General features: G+C 33.1%; 5 protein-coding genes across 16 annotated transcripts; 2 read left to right on the plus strand and 3 right to left on the minus strand.

Annotated features, from left to right (window-relative positions):
* Positions 1-36: 36 nt before the first annotated feature.
* On the minus strand, positions 37-2,471 carry LOC103579467 (uncharacterized). The gene is made up of 5 exons (XM_008560870.3): positions 2,308-2,471; positions 1,806-2,013; positions 859-1,134; positions 361-769; positions 37-238 (listed from the first exon to the last, which is right to left on the minus strand). The coding sequence occupies exons 1-5, from the start codon at positions 2,322-2,324 to the stop codon at positions 111-113; spliced, it is 1,038 nt and encodes a 345-aa protein (XP_008559092.1). The 5' UTR covers positions 2,325-2,471; the 3' UTR covers positions 37-110.
* Positions 1,941-8,875, minus strand: LOC103579474 (RNA-binding protein lark). Of its 10 annotated transcripts, none has more exons than XM_053743262.1 (7): positions 8,038-8,275; positions 7,802-7,963; positions 7,175-7,720; positions 6,817-7,100; positions 6,397-6,441; positions 2,924-3,040; positions 1,941-2,013 (listed from the first exon to the last, which is right to left on the minus strand). In XM_053743262.1, the coding sequence occupies exons 1-6, from the start codon at positions 8,047-8,049 to the stop codon at positions 2,983-2,985; spliced, it is 1,107 nt and encodes a 368-aa protein (XP_053599237.1). In that variant the 5' UTR covers positions 8,050-8,275; the 3' UTR covers positions 1,941-2,013; positions 2,924-2,982. The 10 variants fall into 10 exon arrangements, with proteins under 10 accessions (XP_053599237.1, XP_053599236.1, XP_053599242.1 ...); XM_053743261.1 differs by having other exon boundaries at positions 6,397-6,444; positions 8,038-8,274; XM_053743267.1 differs by lacking the exon at positions 8,038-8,275 and adding an exon at positions 8,793-8,875 and having other exon boundaries at positions 1,942-2,013; positions 6,397-6,444.
* Positions 8,876-9,121: 246 nt separating this feature from the next.
* Positions 9,122-10,495, plus strand: LOC103579529 (coatomer subunit zeta-1). 2 transcript variants are annotated; one of them, XM_008560968.3, is made up of 5 exons: positions 9,122-9,226; positions 9,605-9,850; positions 9,923-10,056; positions 10,127-10,217; positions 10,353-10,495. In XM_008560968.3, the coding sequence occupies exons 1-5, from the start codon at positions 9,209-9,211 to the stop codon at positions 10,398-10,400; spliced, it is 537 nt and encodes a 178-aa protein (XP_008559190.1). In that variant the 5' UTR covers positions 9,122-9,208; the 3' UTR covers positions 10,401-10,495. The 2 variants fall into 2 exon arrangements, with proteins under 2 accessions (XP_008559190.1, XP_008559182.1); XM_008560960.3 differs by lacking the exon at positions 9,122-9,226 and adding an exon at positions 9,337-9,424.
* A 139-nt stretch (positions 10,496-10,634) lies between these two features.
* On the plus strand, positions 10,635-12,173 carry LOC103579544 (coiled-coil domain-containing protein 25). Its single transcript, XM_014445211.2, has 5 exons — positions 10,635-10,844; positions 10,914-10,961; positions 11,077-11,168; positions 11,384-11,766; positions 11,990-12,173. Exons 1-5 carry the CDS (start codon positions 10,820-10,822, stop codon positions 12,066-12,068), a joined length of 627 nt encoding a protein of 208 aa, XP_014300697.1. The 5' UTR covers positions 10,635-10,819; the 3' UTR covers positions 12,069-12,173.
* Positions 12,174-12,215: 42 nt separating this feature from the next.
* On the minus strand, positions 12,216-17,531 carry LOC103578621 (serine/threonine-protein phosphatase 6 regulatory ankyrin repeat subunit A). Of its 2 annotated transcripts, XM_014445210.2 has the most exons (8): positions 17,378-17,531; positions 17,129-17,273; positions 16,929-17,056; positions 14,402-16,615; positions 13,887-14,323; positions 13,569-13,822; positions 13,377-13,506; positions 12,216-13,307 (listed from the first exon to the last, which is right to left on the minus strand). In XM_014445210.2, exons 2-8 carry the CDS (start codon positions 17,153-17,155, stop codon positions 13,204-13,206), a joined length of 3,294 nt encoding a protein of 1,097 aa, XP_014300696.1. In that variant the 5' UTR covers positions 17,156-17,273; positions 17,378-17,531; the 3' UTR covers positions 12,216-13,203. The 2 variants fall into 2 exon arrangements, with proteins under 2 accessions (XP_014300696.1, XP_008557981.1); XM_008559759.3 differs by having other exon boundaries at positions 17,129-17,531.
* Between the last annotated feature and the right edge of the window lie 243 nt (positions 17,532-17,774).

Raw genomic sequence — 17,774 nt, forward strand, 5'->3', positions numbered from 1 at the left:
CAGCCGGAAATCTAAAAATTTTATATTAAATAAAAATATTTTAAAAATTTTCTTCTTTATTCATAAAATAAAAAATACAATTTATTTTTTTTAAATTAAAAATTATTTGGTCAAAGTGCAAAATCTGGTTTTCCTTCGTACGTACAACCGGAACGCTGGACAATAACAGTCGCTGCCCATATTCCGCATTTGATACAAGTTTCGATACTCGCACCTTGTACATACTGTGCTATGAAACCTATTTAAATAGATAATTACAATAATTACATGAGTTACATAATAAATGCAAAAGTTATTTTGCGTTGAAAAGATCAGAATCTTGATAAGAATTAATTACAGTAATTAAATAAAATAATTTACCTCCAACAAAAGCGTCACCGGCGCCGTTGGTATCGACAACTTTTTCTTCTGGCAAACTAGTGGCGGGAAATTCTTGAATGCAATTATCTTTAGCGAGAATAACATTATCAGCACCCTGAGTTATTATGACAATCCGCTGTCTCTTTTCATTGACTTTCGGCATCTTGGACATTTTCAACGCGATTTCTTTCCGGTCCGTGGTACCCAAGTCGTTGACTTTAGAAAATGTTTCAGCCTCGGTTTCATTTCCGAAAATAATGTCCACATACGGGAATGCTTCCATCATTGGTTTTTTAAAAAACTCACACAAAAATGGCGCGCTAAGATTCATCATAAATGTTTTAGAATTTTTGTGCGAATGCTTAGCAACTTCTTGAATAGTCTCAGGACTTACTGTTAAGAAAAATCCCTAAAGTAGAATTTGTATACAATAAAAAAATTAAATTGCGCAGAAAAATAATCATTACAATTATAATAATTAATTAATTGAAAGCTTACAGATATATAGTAGTACTGAGCGGATTCCAGCAGACACTGATTTTCTGGCTCATGAATATGAGAAATGGAAAAACAATTTGCGGCTGCCAAGTTTGCGCAAAGTGATCTACTCTTTCCGGTTATTAAAACCGCACATGTTCCTGTTGGTGTTGTATCATTGTACTGGTATTTAACATTTAGTCCACTAGATCTGGCTTTTTCTTCTAATATTTTTGAGTACTTGTCTTTGCCCACACATCCCATAAATGTTGCGACGTGAGGTTTTTCTAAAAACCACTATAATAAATTTAAATATTTAATTATTGAACTCTCATTCCATTTAATCATTTCAAAATTTTATTTAAAATTTTTTCCCGCGAAAATTTAAATGATACTAAAATTAGCTGACGTCTACTAGTTTTTAAATTATAAATTATGAAAAAAATATTTGAAAAAATTGCGCCTATATTTTTTTAAATTTTCTACATGTGCATATTTTTAGTTTTTTTCTTAATCAGATTTTAGAAAAAAAAATTGAAAAATTGGTAATTGCTTCAGGGTCAGAAATTTGAACTATAAATTTCTAGATAAAGAACAAAATTAAAAAAACGAGGGAATTTTTAAATTTAAAGGCCGAATTGTAGCTGAAAAAAATATCACAGTCCAGTAAATAATTTTTGATTTAAAAAAAAAGTTCAAGTCAATGAAATTCTAAATTTACTGTAAAAATAAAGTAAGCAAAGATTTAAATAAAATTTAATCTTTTCTTTGAAGTAGATCTGGAATAAATGAATAAATTAAATAAAAATATATTTATTAGCATAACGATAGGAAAATTTCTTATCACTCGATTGTGTAATCGTCTGTTCACCCTTTTATCTTGTGAACGTAAATCTCAGAAAGTGTGTTGACATGGACCAGTTTGATTCATCTTACACTTATAATAATAATTAATCAAATAAACGTACTTGCGCAACTCTCATAGTATTTTGTACAGCTCCCCCAGCAATAAATTCAGCATGATACTGCTCGATAAGTTCATCATACAACGGTTTATGACTTTCATCAGCAAGAATTGCATCATTAGCTTTTAAATTATATTTTTTAAGAAAATCCAAGTCAACGACTGCTGAAATATCTAGAAGCGGATTTCCCAAACCCAGAATCAGACCTTCCCTACAAGTAAATAAATAAATGAGCAATAAAAATCAATTAGTCTCCATACTTGCTGGTAAATTAAGTAATTTATTCAATGAGCAATTAATTACACTTTATTTTAACACTCAAGGTCGAATTGTAAATATAGACATTGATTGTAACCTTAAATAATCGATCAATTTTATAAATTTTAATTTAAAAAATGACTTAGTGTTTTTTTAAATTAAAATTTTTTAAAATATTCAAATATTTTATTTTAAAATTTCTAACCTAGAATTTAAAATTCAAAATTAATTTAAATTGATCATTTACCTCAATTGTTCAGCCATTTTAATAAAATATGATTTTAAAATAAATATATAATGTATTGTATAATATAAATATATATGTCTGTGATATGTTAATTAATTAATAAATTAATTAAAACACGTGTTGGCAGGTCAACAGAGCGCGGCAGACTGAGCATTTAATTTAAACTTGCTGTCATGGCGACTGTACGCATGCGAGTTACTTTTAATTGCACAAGTAATCTTCGGAATTTTTAAAATCAAATGTTTTTATTATTTTATTTATTTGAACATTTGTTAGTTTTTATGTCAATTATTTTTTTAAATTTCCTACAACTCGAATATTTCTTGATGTCAACTTTGAATATTAAAAAAAAAGCGGGATTTTTAATTTTTATTTTCAAAATTCAAAACTGAGTTTTTTAAAAATTTCTCACAAATAATTTTTAATGTTAACTTCAAATATTTAAAAAAGAAAGCGGGAATTTTAATTCTAAAATTCAAAACTGAGCATTTAATTCAATTACTAAAAATTTATTGAAATTTTCTTCAAGTTTTCAATATAAATTTTTTTTTTTCAAAAATTTTAGTGATAAATTTTACTTATAATTAAAAAAATTTCTAATTACTTGATACTTTACCTTTGATATAAAAATTATGTATAATTTTCGTAGACTCCAACATCTTGATAATTAAAAAATCATTTCCAGTAAAATCCCTTTTCTTCCTTAGAATTCAAGAGCTCAGTGGCAAATCTTCTGTACGAGTGACATAAATTAAATTAAAATTAAAAAATAATTAGGAAATAAAAAAGACATTTGTTAATTTTTTTTAAATACTTTATTAAAGATTAAGCTCCGTTATAACATGAGAAGTTAAAAAAATTTAATTACAATTACTTCGAAACATTTTTTTAAACTGGAAAAATTTTATTACAATTTTCAGGATAAGGAAATTGTCTTTTATTTTTTATTTCAAATGTAAGGAAAAGATGATTGATTTTACAGAAGGTTGAGGTGAATGGTAAAAATAAAGGAAAGTTGCCAAAATATAATGCGAGTGTACGCGTCAGCGCGAATCGCGAACGAGCGCGGAAACGCGACGCGTACGGCGCAGGAAGCCAGCGAAGCGTCGATTCGTATTCGCACATTTCCATATTTTGCATGTTTACTTTTTTTTGACAACTCAAAACCTTAAACACAATCTTCTCATAATAATTTATTTCTTATACTTTCATTTTTTAAAAATCAGTACAAAAAATAAATAAAACTGCGTTTAAGGCAAAGGAATTTTGCTGGCTAGGATAAAATTTCGGATCAATTAAGGAAGGGATGCTAAAAAAATACAATTAATTAAAAAAAAGTATGAGCATTTAACGAAATAAAAAAAAAACACGTTCTTATTTTTTTGTAATGTTTTTTCTATCAATTACATAATACATTAATGCACAAAATTAATTAATCATTACATAGCGTTCGTACATAGACAGTTATTAATTAATTAATTGATTGATTAATCAACTAATTACCATGATATCCAACACGAAAGTAAAAAATACCTGGAATTTGTTTTGAATATATATTTATATGAACAATCGGTATGCAAAGAATCAGGGTAAAAAAATCCATAAGAGACTTATACATCGACTTATCTTAATTACAAAGTAATTGTTAATTTTTTTCATACACGAATTATCTTTATTTAGTTTAATTGTTTACAATAATTATCGAGTCTAATCCTACAATAAAAATTAATTATATGTCTATGGTAGAATAACCTTAATTATTAATTATCAGGGTCCTTAGTCACAGTAACCGACGCCATTTTATTTTTTTCAACCTCCATTTTGTTAAGTCCGTTAACATTTAAATTAATTAGATTTTTCATGTTAATCTCTGAGCCTACCGTTACAATTCATTACAATTTCCGTTTATTTGATTTATTAATTCATTTAATTAATTGATAAATAATTAAAGTTGATTATTTATTTATTTATCGCATCGCTTGTTGACAAACAGTACGTCAATTCACATGCACTTTAAATTCATTGGCCCAAAGAATTAATCGCGGTAATAAGAACACGATTACCATACAATTATTATTATTATTAAAACATTTAATTAATAAAATTATTCATTTTTAAAGTGTAGGTTACAAAAATTCATTAAGAATTATTTACGATAACGATAGACGCCCGGTATTTTTTTTTACATTCGATTGTGTAAAAGTTTTTTTAAATTTTAATTATAATTAGTGTTAATTATAATTAATTAAACCGGACGGTCAACGTTACCGAAGTTAAACTACAATTGAAAAAAAAAACGATCGGTCAAAAAAAAAAAATTAAAGGTCAAGAATTTGATAATTTTTTTTATTGATATTTAAAAAAAATCTTGTGTTAAAAAAATAAAATTAAAATTTTTGTACAGTTGATTTGAAAAAAGAAATTGATAACTTAAATTAAAAATAAAAAAAAAAATCAAATTCCGATTAATCGAATAAATAACTTGGAAACTTGTCAAAATCCATTCAATCATTTATTATTAATTCATTAATTAATATTATCAATAATTATCCTTAGTCCTTATCTAATTTATAGAAATATTAAATTACACGCAGTTATAATTTTTTAAACTGTTAATTGATTAATTACTTTTTTCATTTCCTTTTTTATTAATTATCGCACTTGTTTTAATCCAGTTAGCATACCACCGGCACTTGTTCATATACATATATTTATGTATTGATCAGTATATTATTATTATTATAAATATTTAAAAGAAAAAAGAAGTGAATCGTAAATCCATTTGAATTGAATGCAATTCTTGATAAACTTTTAATTGATAAAATTATCCTGGGTAATTTTGAAAGTGATCTTCGCGCGTGACGGCCAGTGTATGTGTTTTATTTAAATATTTATTATTTGTTAAAAATCATACTGATAATAGTTATTAATATTTGTTGTATCATCACGGAATCCCGAGGGCTTCCTGCATAATCTGTGCAACGGGCGTGCGGATGACGGCGACCAAGACGAGGACAAAAGGACAACTTAGACGACGACGACGACGCAGTAGACAACAACGACGTAGACACAGACGATCGGACACAACAGATGTCTCGATCACTCATTGAGTCTCATAGATTGACTGATTGTTTGGTTATCTGACGATTAATGGCATAGAGTTACTGTCAGAATCAGAGTCAGACTGAAACCGACGACGGCAACAGACCGAGATCATCACCGATCATCCGATCACGACGACGACGACGGCGACAGCGCGACGACGACGACGTCTGTCTATCTTTAGTAGGGTGCGAACCGGCGCGACGGCGATGGTCCACGGATTCCCGGTCTGCTAACGAAAAAATAATTTTTTTATAAATTTTTATGCGTTAAATTGTTTTATATTTACACGATCGCCGTAACCGGCAATTCATTCATTCAAATTTTTTAAATTTATTATTTATAAATATAATTACAATTAAATAATAATGCAATACATCAATACGTCATTTTTTTTTCAGCGTTAGGATTTTGAATCAGGATAAAATAGGACTGGACAAAATGGCCCATCTTTAACTCCTTATTTTATTTTTTTTTTTATTTAAGAAATTTAAATAATTAATATTGTAAGGAGTTAAAGATTGAAAAGAAAAAGAAAGAAAAAAAAAAAAAAAAAAAAAATAGCAAATTACTTCTAATAAAAAAATTAAAAAGAAGAAAAAATGCGAGGTAAAATGGATAAAAATAAAATAGGAAAGTCGACTCTTCTCCACGTCGGACAATCCGATACAAATAATTAGTCATGCGATGACAAATTTAAAATATTTATTGTAAAATAAATATTTTTAAAAAATAATGATAATTCTTATCCACATTACATTTTATCTAATAAAAATAAACAATAAATAAATAGATAAAGATTTTTAACGTAAGCGGCACCGAGAAAACGCGACGTTGAGAAAAGTTGAGCGTAGGAAAGTTATTAACGAATAGGGAAACGGGATTTATTGTTTTAAAAATAAATAATTAATTAATAAAAATAAAATTAAGGGATTACTTATTAACTCAACTTCTATTTTAATTCTTTTTTTTTTTTTTTTTACTTACCTACGCTCCTCAAACGAGTCTCGGCTGAAGTCCTCGTACATGCCTCTACTACAACAGCGTCACAATAAATAATCGATTCTAATTTCTAACTAAATGATTTTCTATTTTAAGTGTAATATAAAATTAATCATCCAAAAAATAAAACAATAAAAAAAAAAAAATAACAGTAATTAGAAAAAAATAAAATTTCAAACTTTGATGCATTGAAATAAAAGTCGATAAAGTGATAAAACAAAATCCAAAGATAATTTTAATCAAAAAGTGGGAAGACAAATCACCGAATCCCAATTCGATAAATTACAAATTTTTTAAACGCGATTTAAATATTTTTTCAGTGCCGCTTTTAAATAAACTACTAATTAAATTAATTAATTATTTAAACATAGTATAATTTTTTTGAGATGTGATAATAAAACTCACCTGAATCGTCCATTGTTACCACTAGGAGGTGGTGAACGTCTGCTGAACATACCGTAATCATTACCGCGGGAGAAACCGCTGTCGCGCATGGTACCCATACCTAGAGCAGGCATAGGTGGCATGGGATCGCGTCTCGCGGGTAATGGAGGCATGGACATTGGTGGGAAATCTCGTCCTAACATCGAGCTGTCCATATCGCGGGGTCCGGACATTCCGGTGAATCTTCTCTCGTACAAATCCCGGGAGTCATCGAATCCTCGTCGGTCGTAGTAACTATCGTACTCCTGATTATGAAATTCAAATAAATTCAAACCTTTTCATTGATGACCCCGGTAAATAATTTTATAAAAAAACTTACGCCAAATCCACGACCACCCATGATACGGTCTCTGAGGAATGGAGGCGGTGGAGGTGGTGGGTAAGGATCGCGACCAAACATCCTGTCTCGGAAACCGTTTCTATCAGGACCACCACCCATTCCACCCTTGGGACACTCTTTGGACCAGTGACCGCCCCGTCCGCAGCGGTAGCACTGCTCCGGGTCGCCCATACCCGGCCTCTGTCTGACCCGACTGGTAGATATCTGGACTTTCATCGGCTGTCCATCGACCATCTGACCATTGAGCTCCTTGATAGCGTCGTTCACATCACCCGATGCCTCCAGATGCACGAATCCATAATTCCGTACGATGTCGCACTCGACGACAGTACCGTACTTAGCAAATAGCTCCCGGACTTGTGGAGCTTTCGTGTTATCTGTTAAATTACCGACGAATATTTTTGTCGTCGGAGTGTTGGGACCTTTCCGGCTTTTAGCGGCCTCGCATTTTATCGGCTGACCATGAACTGGAGTTCCGTTTAAATTTTGAATCGCGTTTCTACCGGCTTCTTCATTCTCCATATGCTTTTTTTTTAAATTAAATTTAAATTCAATTAGACAGTTACTAGATAAGTAAATAAATAAATTAGAGAATTAAATACTTACGACAAATCCATAATTTTTAACGACATCACACTCGACAACTTTACCATATTTTTCAAATAATGGTTTTATATCGGAATTAGATGTTTTATCAGCAAGATTACCGATGAAAATCTTGAACGTACCCACGCTACTGAAGCCTGGCATTTTGCCTCTTTTTTGACCCTAAAAAAAAAAACGCCCGGTTTTATACTGCGCTACATACACTCCTGGTTTTATATTTTAATATCAATATATACCCGAAAAGGCATCCTGGAGGTTCAAACAAACACGTAAATAAATTAAATATCAAACTTGTCAAATCGTCAAACAATATATTTGTAAAAATTCGAACTTTAATCTAAATGGCCACGTTTACATTGCAGTAATTTTCCGTCAAACTCAATAATCCGGTGCAGGGAAACAAAATGATGCCGTCGAAACCCCCACTAGGAATTATGGCGCACTAGGCTTCCGCTCACCCTTCAAGCAGCCCCTCGTCTATGTATTTACTCCCCACTACTGCTAATTATCTTCGAAGCTTTAAGTATTTTCCCTCTCTACTTTCACGGCAGCTAAGCCCGGCGTTGACTCGACTACGTGTCCGCCATTTTCGACACTTTCGTCTTTCATTTGTCGCGTCTTTTTTTTTTTTTATTATTATTTTTATTTCTACTCCTTCTACTTTTTTTTTTTACTACCGGAAAATACGGAAATTTAAATTTTTAAAAAATTAATCGGACCTTGAAAAATAAAAGTTGAGGAAAATTTTCAACTTGAGTAAAAAAAAAAAAAAAAAAAAAAAAAAAAATTGTAACAACTCAAGGTCACGTAAAAACTGACACGATACAAATTTTATAATTGTGAGAATCACTGATAGAATATTTGAGGTTTAAATTTAAATTTGCGAGAAAACTTTTTTTGTTAGAAAAATAACGAATGAGATGCAAGGAAATAAAATGAAAAAATGTATTTTATTTAAAATAATTTAATATTTAAATGTAAAAACACTTACCTAAGTAGTATTTACTGGAAAAATACACGATTTAATTAACGACGCGGCGACACGCTTTGTGGTTGAAAAATGGCGGACGTGAATAGACCGGGAGCTGTCGTTCTCATGAATGCGCGCGCATTTTTTCAAGATGCGCATGCGTTGACGCGTGCGCACTTATTGGTTAAATGGCGGAGTATTTGAAAATGTAATAAATGTAAAATAGTTCATGACGATTTGAATGAATTCAAATTTACCGTCTTTGAAATAAGTTAACGTTAAAATCTTCATGTCGAATTTTTAATTTAAATTTTAAAATTATGTAGGCAATGTGTTCAACGGATTTCGTTTAACTGGGTATGTCACTATGCCGTATCTTGGATCTGTGTCATAGACATCCGCCCATATGTTGACACGTCTCTAAAATCAACGTAAACATGGACGGGCAATTGTTGGTAAGTTTTTTTTGTTTATAAATATTAATAACTCACATTAAAATAATCTAAGATCAAGGGTCAGTTTCTTTAGCAATAAGTCTGAGATAATGAAATAAAGTAGTTTTTAAATAATTAGTAAACATGCAACGTTCTCCAAAATATTGTGATCATAACCTAGCAATGTTTCATTTAAATTCTGATATAAAAACTAATCAAGTAAAATAATTAAATATTTAAATTTTAATGTTTCTACTCTACAAAGAAAAAAATAATTTATTGGCGCAAAACATGAATTTTATTATTTTAATTATTTAATTTTTTTATATTAATTTAAAAATGGTCGTGTCTGCTACATTTACACTTGTCAAAAAAATTAATTACTATTATTATTTGTAGGAACCATCTTTGTATACCATCAAAGGGATGGCAATTTTGGATAACGATGGGCATCGAATCCTAGCTAAATATTACGACAAAAATATATTTCCAACTTCGAAAGAACAGAAAGCTTTTGAAAAAAATTTGTTCAATAAAACCCACAGATCAAATACCGAAATAATTATGTTGGATGGATTAACTTGCGTGTACAGAAGTAATGTTGATTTATATTTTTACGTAATGGGCAGTTCATATGAAAACGAAGTGAGTAATTAATTTAAATTTCTTATTGTAACTGGTGTAAAAATGATATTTATGAATATTTATTACTTTCAGCTGATTCTTATGAGCGTATTGAACTGTTTGTATGATTCTGTAAGTCAAATATTGAGAAGGAATGTTGAGAAACGAGCTGTGTTGGATAGTTTAGATATTGTGATGCTGGCTATGGATGAAATTTGTGATGGAGGGTAAGTTTTTGTTGATAATTATTTTTTTGAAAAGTCAATTCAACGTACTGATGATTTACTTTTCATTTAGAATTATACTCGATGCTGATGCTGCGAGTGTCGTTCAAAGAGTTGCGCTTAGGACTGATGACATTCCATTGGGAGAGCAAACAGTTGCACAGGTAATTTATTAAATGATAATTAGAGAAGTTATTTTTTAATTAACGCATCAACTTTTGGTTTTAATTAAAGACTCAGATTTTATATTTAAAGAAACTAAACTACAATTTTTATTTAAAAACTTATTTTGCTTACAGGTATTGCAATCAGCTAAAGAGCAGCTTAAATGGTCCCTGCTAAAGTAAAGCGTAGGAAAAATAATTTAAAAATAATCCATTTAAATTTTATATATTTAAATTCTTTATTAAATGTAATTTTTAATCAATAAAATCCAGTTATCGTAAAATGAATGTTTTCTTTCAAACAAAACGCAAAAAGCGAAACGAGACTTTATTTTGACTTTTCAAAACTAGAGTCCCCAGAGCGCTTTGGCGCTCAAGACTAAAAATTCATTTATCTACAGTTGGTATTGAATTTTTTTTGACTATACATTTCAATGCTAGCACATTTTTAATTATTGTGATGATTAAACTTCTCAATAACAAATAACAAACAACATTATATCATATATTTATCTCAAATGCTAGTCTTATTTAAAAAACAATAATCAATAAAAAATTTTTAATTCATAGTTTCCACAAATAATTCAAAGAAAATTCAAAAAATGGTTTACTATTTTGAAAGCGATGGTGAGGTTATGTTTTTATTCATAAATTTATTGTCTATTACAATTATTTTAATTAATTATTATTTTTTAGTGGTCCAGCCTCCAGTGGTTTTATTTATGGGAGTTGATAAACATGAGAGTAAGTAAATTTAAAAGAAAAAAGAACTTTATTGCATTTTGAACTTTTTATTCAAATTAAATATTCATACGAATTAGAAAAAAAATTAATTTTAATGTTAATTATTAATTATTAGATGAAGATTTAATTAAATGGGGATGGCCAGAAGATGTTTGGTTTCACGTTGATAAATTTTCATCAGCTCACGTTTATTTACGACTTGCACCGGTAAGTTTAATAATTATTAAAAATAACGATAGGATAAGAAAATAAGAAGAGGTAAAATGGGCCAGATTAACAAATTATTATTATTAATGATAGTTGAGTCAGCGGGCATCTGAAAATTAAAAAAATTTTGAAATAAATCAAAATGTTTATAAAATAAATAAAAAATAAATTTCCACTTATTTATTATTAGTATTTAAAAATATAAATAAAAATAGGGGCAGACAATTGATGACGTACCAACATCGGTACTAGAAGACGCAGCGCAATTAGTAAAAGCAAACAGTATTGAAGGAAACAAAGCCAATGATATCGACGTTGTCTACACAATGTGGTCGAATTTAAAAAAAACACCGGGTATGGAAGTAGGGCAAGTGGGTTTCCATAAAGAGAAGGATGTCAAAAAAATTCATGTACCTAAACGTATTAATACTGTGGTTAATCGTCTCAACAAAACTAAACGTTCGGAGACTCCTAATTTGAGAGCTGAGCGCGAGCAGAGAGACAGAAGTGAACGGGAGGATAAAAAAAAAGTACAGAGAGAGTTGAGAGAGAAAGAAAAAGCTGAGAAGAAACAACGAGAGGAAGAAGCTGAAATCAGGTAAATTTAATACTGGTCATGGACAGCAAGTTGATGTAAGTTTACTACCGCAACCTGATGTCAATTTGTAGTAAATTTTGGTCTTTAGTTTTTACAAGCAATCGCTAATTTTGTGTTGCCTTCAAATTGCGACAGTAATTTACATCAACTTGCAACATCAGTAGAAATTGTCCTATACAAATATATGATAAAATATATGACTAATAAAAATAAAATATTACAGGAGTTACTCTTCATTATTTTCCGACAGTAAAATGACAGCAAACACAGAAGCTGGATATGATTCTGATGATTTTATGTAATGTATTAATATAATAAATATATATATTATTTAAAATAAAAAAATCTTAAATTAAAATTTCAAATCCTCTATATTGTATATTTACAATAAAAATACATGATTGACATTTTTTTATTGATTTAAATTTTTGTGCACATGGGGATTCAAATACAAACATTATTCAAAATCTCATACTTTTCACCGGTATTACAATAGATTAGTATATATATATATATATTTATAATTATTATTATTATGTATATAAAGAATAACTATTGAGCAAGCTTATTTATTTATTTATTTTTTACGAATTATGTATAGACGTTATTGTAAAATATTTAATATCAGGCGTTAGCAAAGACGGCTTCTTATTTTTATGTAAAATAGCAATTCCATCGTATGCACATTAATAATAATTAATGATTAATCAATTCATTAACTTATTACAGTCAAATTCCAATAAATCTGACAGCTAGTCAATAGAGTGACAATTTCCTGAAAATGTACCAAAAGTATAAATTTCTGATACAAGTGACAATTAGCGCATGCGCGATTTTCTCTTTAAGCAGAAGAAGTTTGAACTTCCAGGTCTAGGTCTAGTGAAAAATCGCATACATAAGGAAGGAAAGACGACATTACAGTCTGCGATTGACACCATTCAATTTTTATTGACACGATTTCATTTTTCGGAACTATTTTTACGTGTATGAGCTGGTAAATGGATGTATGCTCAGCAATTTGTATGAAAAAAATCCAAAACCTTAGAATTGACGCTTTTAAAAAATGGCGGATGCGCTTGCGCTGAACTTGTGATAAAAAAAAGCCTTTTACACACATGGATCGGAATGTCCTACTTTACTCCCTTGATATGTAATATACCTTTTATATATATTATAAACAAGTGTGTAGTATCAGGTGGGGGACAGCGTAACCCAGTGGGGGTAAAAACTGCGAGAAATTTAAAGTTAATGGAATTCGCCTGTAATTAACTAATTAATTAACAATAAAATTTATATCTCACGTTATCTAATTTTGATAGATGGTATTATTAATTTGGTGATGAATGAATGCAAGCAGTGATTATGATTATGATTATGATTATGATGATGATAATGATAATGATAATTTAAAAAACGACAACGCGTGATCAATCGTCGTCAGTAAAATTCCGAGTCCGAGCTATGCTGTGAATCTCTGCCGTTCAAATAAATTTCCGACGTTTGTTGAATTGAGGGTTGTTGAGTTGACTCCCAATTTTGACCTGAATATTAAAAATATCATAATTAGTAGTGTAATTAATATTTATTTAATTAATTAAATATATAATTACCATGCGCAGCAAGAATTGTCGCAAGACATTTAGCAACTGCGGCATTGGGAGCGCAAGCTAGGGCAGGAGTCAGTCCATCGGAATCAACAGCAACTACGCTGGCTCCCAATTGAATAAGTCGTCTCGTCACCTGGAATAATTACAATAATTATAAGACTTTTGAATAAAATCAAGAGTTTGATTAAAACTTACGCCAACGAGGCCGTTTCTCGCAGCGAGATGTAGCGGAGTTTTTAATTGTTTGTTTGTCATGTTGACAATCAGCACTTTCTTGGAATGGGACTTCTGAGAATTGTCATTTGAGTTCAATAAAGATTGAGATGACTCGATAGTATCTAGTAGCAGCGACGCAGCTGCTGAATGTCGTCGCTGACAGGCCAAGTGAAGCGCGGTGTTGCTTCCTGCGTCAACTGCTTGGATGTTGGCCTTCCACTCGAGCAATAATTCTGCATCAAAATAATTAGCATCAATATTTAATCAGCAAAGTATAATTTGTGTATAAATTAATACCGATGGTAGCAGTTTGACCAGCGAGCGCGGCACTGAGTAGCGGAGTCCGACCAGCGTAATCTTGGGCCTCAAGACCTCCAAGATTAGCACCCACAGAATGGAGAATAAGTTTCGCGCACTCGACAGAGCCTGCGGCAGCCGCAACATGGAGAGCGAGTCTTCCGCCAGGAGTGTCTCGCGGCGCAGCAGCTACCGCTTGCCCACCAAATTTGTCGATCAGGAGTTTCAAGCATTCCGCAGAACCCTGATGAACTGCGCAGTGGACAGCAGAAAATGGGTTACTCTCCAATGTCTCCACGAGATTCTGCTCCAGGAGATACTCAACGCAGTCCGGGTGGTCATTGTAGCAGGCCCAGTGCAAAACAGTGCAACCTTGATCGTCTTTTAATGAGATCGCGCTTGGATCAGATTTCAGCAGAGCTGCCAATGCTTTGAGCCTAAAATTAAATTACACATCAGCTAAAATTTGATCAACAAATTTATCAATTAATTAATTACAATAAAAAAATATAAACCTTCCACATGCAGCTGCTAAATGAGCTGGAGTTTTACCAGAATTATCTTGAATAGAAACTCGCGCTCCGTGTTCCAGCAAAAGTTCAACCAACGGATGATCTTTTTCGTGTATCACAGCACGGAATAAAGGCGTGTGTTTATTTATGTCAGGTAAATTACAGTCAGCTTTGTATTTTAGTAAAATTTGTGCGCACTCCTGATGCCGATTCGCTACCGCAAGTGTCAAAGCAGTCCGATGCTTGATGTCATACCGGTCAATGACCGTGTGATCTTCCATGTTCTCCAGCAGCAATTTAAGACAGTCCGTGTGTCCCATTGCTGCGGCACAGTGTACTGGTGTCCGTCGGGTCACGTTGTCTTGAACGGAAACCAGAGCCGCGCAACGTAGTAGCAACCTGACGCATTGTTCGTGTCCACGATAAGCTGCTAGGTCCAGTGGGGTCTTGCCGGTGTCTTCGCGTATGTTTGTGCTCGGGAACAGTGGCAGTAACAGACGCAGGATTTCACCATGACCGTGATAAGCCGCCAGATGAAGGGGAGTCAGCGCTGGATTGTTGGGGTGATTTGTCAGTTGCTGCTGGTACTGGTTCATCATTGCGGATGCTGACAGATTTGACGCTGCGGCTGATGGTGATGCCGCAGGTGATGCCGAATTTTCACCCTGTCGTATTGATGGAGACGGCGGATTACTTTTGGAGACATTTGATGGTGCAGGAGACTGATTGTTTGTGATAGTTGTTGCTGTTACATACAGAAGCGCTTCCAATGCAGGCTGATTACCTCCAGCAACTGCGTAATGAATTGCCGTGAATCCGCGCTTGTCGCGAATGTTTGAGTCTGCTCTGTGAGTCAGCAGATATCTCACACACTCGCCGGCATTGTCGCCATTGTTGTGATTCATTGAGTTGGAAGCTGATGAAGCGGCCAGATGAAGACACGTCGCGCCATTGACATCTTGGGCATTTGGATCGCTGCCATAACCAACCAAAGTAAAGACACATAAATAATGGCCTTGGCTAGCGGCATAATGAAGCGCCAGTCTGTTGTCGTTGTCCGACAAACGGAAGTTGGCTCCACTTGACAACAAAAGATCGAGACAATCAACGGAACCTTTGAATGCTGCCGAGTGCAGTGGTGTCCGACCGCAAATGTCACGTGAGTCTATCTTTTTATTGTCGACTTGGAGTAATTTACGGCAGACCTCAATGTGACCGGCAAGACAACTCAGGTGCAAGGGTGTACGTTGCTCAGCATTGCGAGCAGCCGGTGATGCTCCGCAGTCCAGTAACGTTGTCGTCAAACACTCGTGGCCCAACCAAGCGGCGATATGAAGTGCAGTGTTGCCATTTTTATCACGAGTATCCGGGGAAGCTCCAGCATCCAGCAGACTTTTGGAGCGCGTAAATCTTCCATGTATTGCGGTCATGTGCAATGGGGTCCGGCCATCCTGGGACTGGACGTTTATGTCAGCACCGGCACTAAGTAAAATTTCTAGGCAGCTGACACCGAGAGTACTTGCAGCTGCAACATGCAGCGGAGTTTGGCCCCGGTAATTGACAGCCTCGATATTGGATCCATGGTAAATAAGAACTGCCACCGCGGCAGCGTGACCATTCAAGCAGGCAACGTGCAGCGGAGTGTTCCCATAAACATTTTTAGCTTCAATGTCTGCTCCAGCTTCAATTAAAATTCTCAAGCACCCGAATTTACCAGCAGCAACCGCGCCGTGCAAGGGAGTGTACAGATTGCGATCTTTGACGTCGATCTCGGCTCCATGGTCCAGCAAAATTCTCACTATTTCCTCGTGGCCCTCCGAGGCTGCGTAATGCAGCGCACGTCGGTCCATTTTGTCCCGTGCATTGATAGCACAGCCCGGCTGCTCCAGCAGCAGTTTTGTCATCTCGACATGACCATTCGAGGCCGCATGATGCCAACAAGTCCGACCACGTCGGTCCGTTAAATTAATATTATTAAACAGCTTTGGAATAATCAAACGCGCGCATTCAACAGCATTGTTTGCCGCTGCAAAGTGTAATGGCGTTTGCCAATTGCGGTCACGTACATTTACCGCTGCCTCATGTTTAAGCAAAACTTCAACCGCTGACTCATTCCCCGAACAACAGGCGCGATGTAATGGCGTACGCCAACATTTATCTTTGTTATTAACGCCCGCTCCATTTAAAATTAGTGTCTCAAGGATGTCTGGATCTCCACTGAAATAAAATTCATTCGTTAAATTTTTATAAATAAGATCTTCAAATCACCTGCATCAAAACGAGAATTTTGATTCCTCACGCCCAGACCAGGTTAAAAATCATCAATTGGACCCTAGCTATCAAGTTGACAGATCTATCAAATTCTATTGTCCTGATTGCAATCCTGAGCTACTCAAGTTCTAGGTCTAGGTATTTTTTTATTGCAGATCGCGAAAGTTGGGCTAAAATTCTTATTCCAACTGCTCTGATCATCAAAACTCAGTTTCAATGCAGTAAATATGAAAAATAGACAAATATTTAATAAATTTACATGAAAGCTGATGCGTGGAGCAAAGAACGTTGCTCCTCATCCTGCCAGTGTACGTTTTCCTGCTGCGTCGCCAACAAAGCGCGAATCTCCTGGACATCTCCAAGAAATATCGCTTGTAGCAATGGCGGCTACGAATATAAATCATTATTACAATAAACAATTGAAAATATATATATATTTATATGTAGAAAAATATTCACCCCATCGCCAAGCTCCAGAAAACTCATCTTGGACTCAACTAGTCATTTCTTTATAAAAAAAATAATAAATATATCGTCTGGTAAACTTACTGATCACTTTTTTTTAAAATATATCAACTGATATACGTATTCCTACGGAGTAATACTGCAAATATATATGTTTTTTATCACCATATCGCGTTCATTTACATGCCGCAAGTACATTTTCATCCACATGCTATTTAAAAAATAACTTTTTTATTTATTTACCATCACATATTTTTTTTTTCATATATTAAATATATATAAAATTCCACCCCAGTTAATTACTGATATATTTGGATATTTATTTTCTGTTTATTTTGTTGTACTTAATTATTTAATTGATAATCTTTGTCCATGATGGTCGCCATCAGCCATATCACGTGTCTATAGTTTGATACCACATAAATATCATATATATTTATATATATTTTTTAAAAGTAACCAGCTGATTCAAATTCTCTAGACAAAACTGCTCGTTTCGGGTGTTTTCGGTTTTACCCCCACTTTGAATTTCGCGCGCTAAATTTTCCCCCACTTCTTTTTGCGCGCGCGCAGTTTTAAATTCGCGGCAGTGGGGGAAGTTTCCGAAGCTTATTCTTTCTCCAGATCAAGTTTACAACAA

The sequence above is a fragment of the Microplitis demolitor genome, chromosome 2 (assembly GCF_026212275.2).
Source record: "Microplitis demolitor isolate Queensland-Clemson2020A chromosome 2, iyMicDemo2.1a, whole genome shotgun sequence".
NCBI classification, from domain to species: Eukaryota; Metazoa; Arthropoda; class Insecta; order Hymenoptera; family Braconidae; genus Microplitis; species Microplitis demolitor.

What these genes read in the sequence shown, in the direction of transcription:
- LOC103579544 (XM_014445211.2), top strand. Translation starts at nt 10,820, where the DNA reads ATGGTTTACTATTTTGAAAGCGATG. An exon ending in TTACTATTTTGAAAGCGATG is followed by an intron (nt 10,845 to 10,913) that starts GTGAGGTTATGT and finishes ATTATTTTTTAG; the next exon opens with TGGTCCAGCCTCCAGTGGTT. An exon ending in GGGAGTTGATAAACATGAGA is followed by an intron (nt 10,962 to 11,076) that starts GTAAGTAAATTT and finishes ATTAATTATTAG; the next exon opens with ATGAAGATTTAATTAAATGG.
- LOC103578621 (XM_014445210.2), bottom strand. Translation starts at nt 17,155, where the DNA reads ATGAGTTTTCTGGAGCTTGGCGATGGG. An exon ending in TTCTGGAGCTTGGCGATGGG is followed by an intron (nt 17,057 to 17,128) that starts GTGAATATTTTT and finishes TTATATTCGTAG; the next exon opens with CCGCCATTGCTACAAGCGAT. An exon ending in CGAGAAACGGCCTCGTTGGC is followed by an intron (nt 13,507 to 13,568) that starts GTAAGTTTTAAT and finishes TAATTATTCCAG; the next exon opens with GTGACGAGACGACTTATTCA.
- LOC103579474 (XM_053743261.1), bottom strand. An exon ending in GGTAACAATGGACGATTCAG is followed by an intron (nt 6,445 to 6,816) that starts GTGAGTTTTATT and finishes ACGCTGTTGTAG; the next exon opens with TAGAGGCATGTACGAGGACT. An exon ending in GACTCGTTTGAGGAGCGTAG is followed by an intron (nt 3,041 to 6,396) that starts GTAAGTAAAAAA and finishes TCACTCGTACAG; the next exon opens with AAGATTTGCCACTGAGCTCT.
- LOC103579467 (XM_008560870.3), bottom strand. An exon ending in CTCAGTACTACTATATATCT is followed by an intron (nt 770 to 858) that starts GTAAGCTTTCAA and finishes ATTCTACTTTAG; the next exon opens with GGATTTTTCTTAACAGTAAG. An exon ending in CGGTGACGCTTTTGTTGGAG is followed by an intron (nt 239 to 360) that starts GTAAATTATTTT and finishes CTATTTAAATAG; the next exon opens with GTTTCATAGCACAGTATGTA.
- LOC103579529 (XM_008560960.3), top strand. Translation starts at nt 9,350, where the DNA reads ATGCAACGTTCTCCAAAATATTGTGATCATAACCTAGCAATGTTTCAT. An exon ending in CTGATATAAAAACTAATCAA is followed by an intron (nt 9,425 to 9,604) that starts GTAAAATAATTA and finishes TATTATTTGTAG; the next exon opens with GAACCATCTTTGTATACCAT. An exon ending in GAGAGCAAACAGTTGCACAG is followed by an intron (nt 10,218 to 10,352) that starts GTAATTTATTAA and finishes TTTTGCTTACAG; the next exon opens with GTATTGCAATCAGCTAAAGA.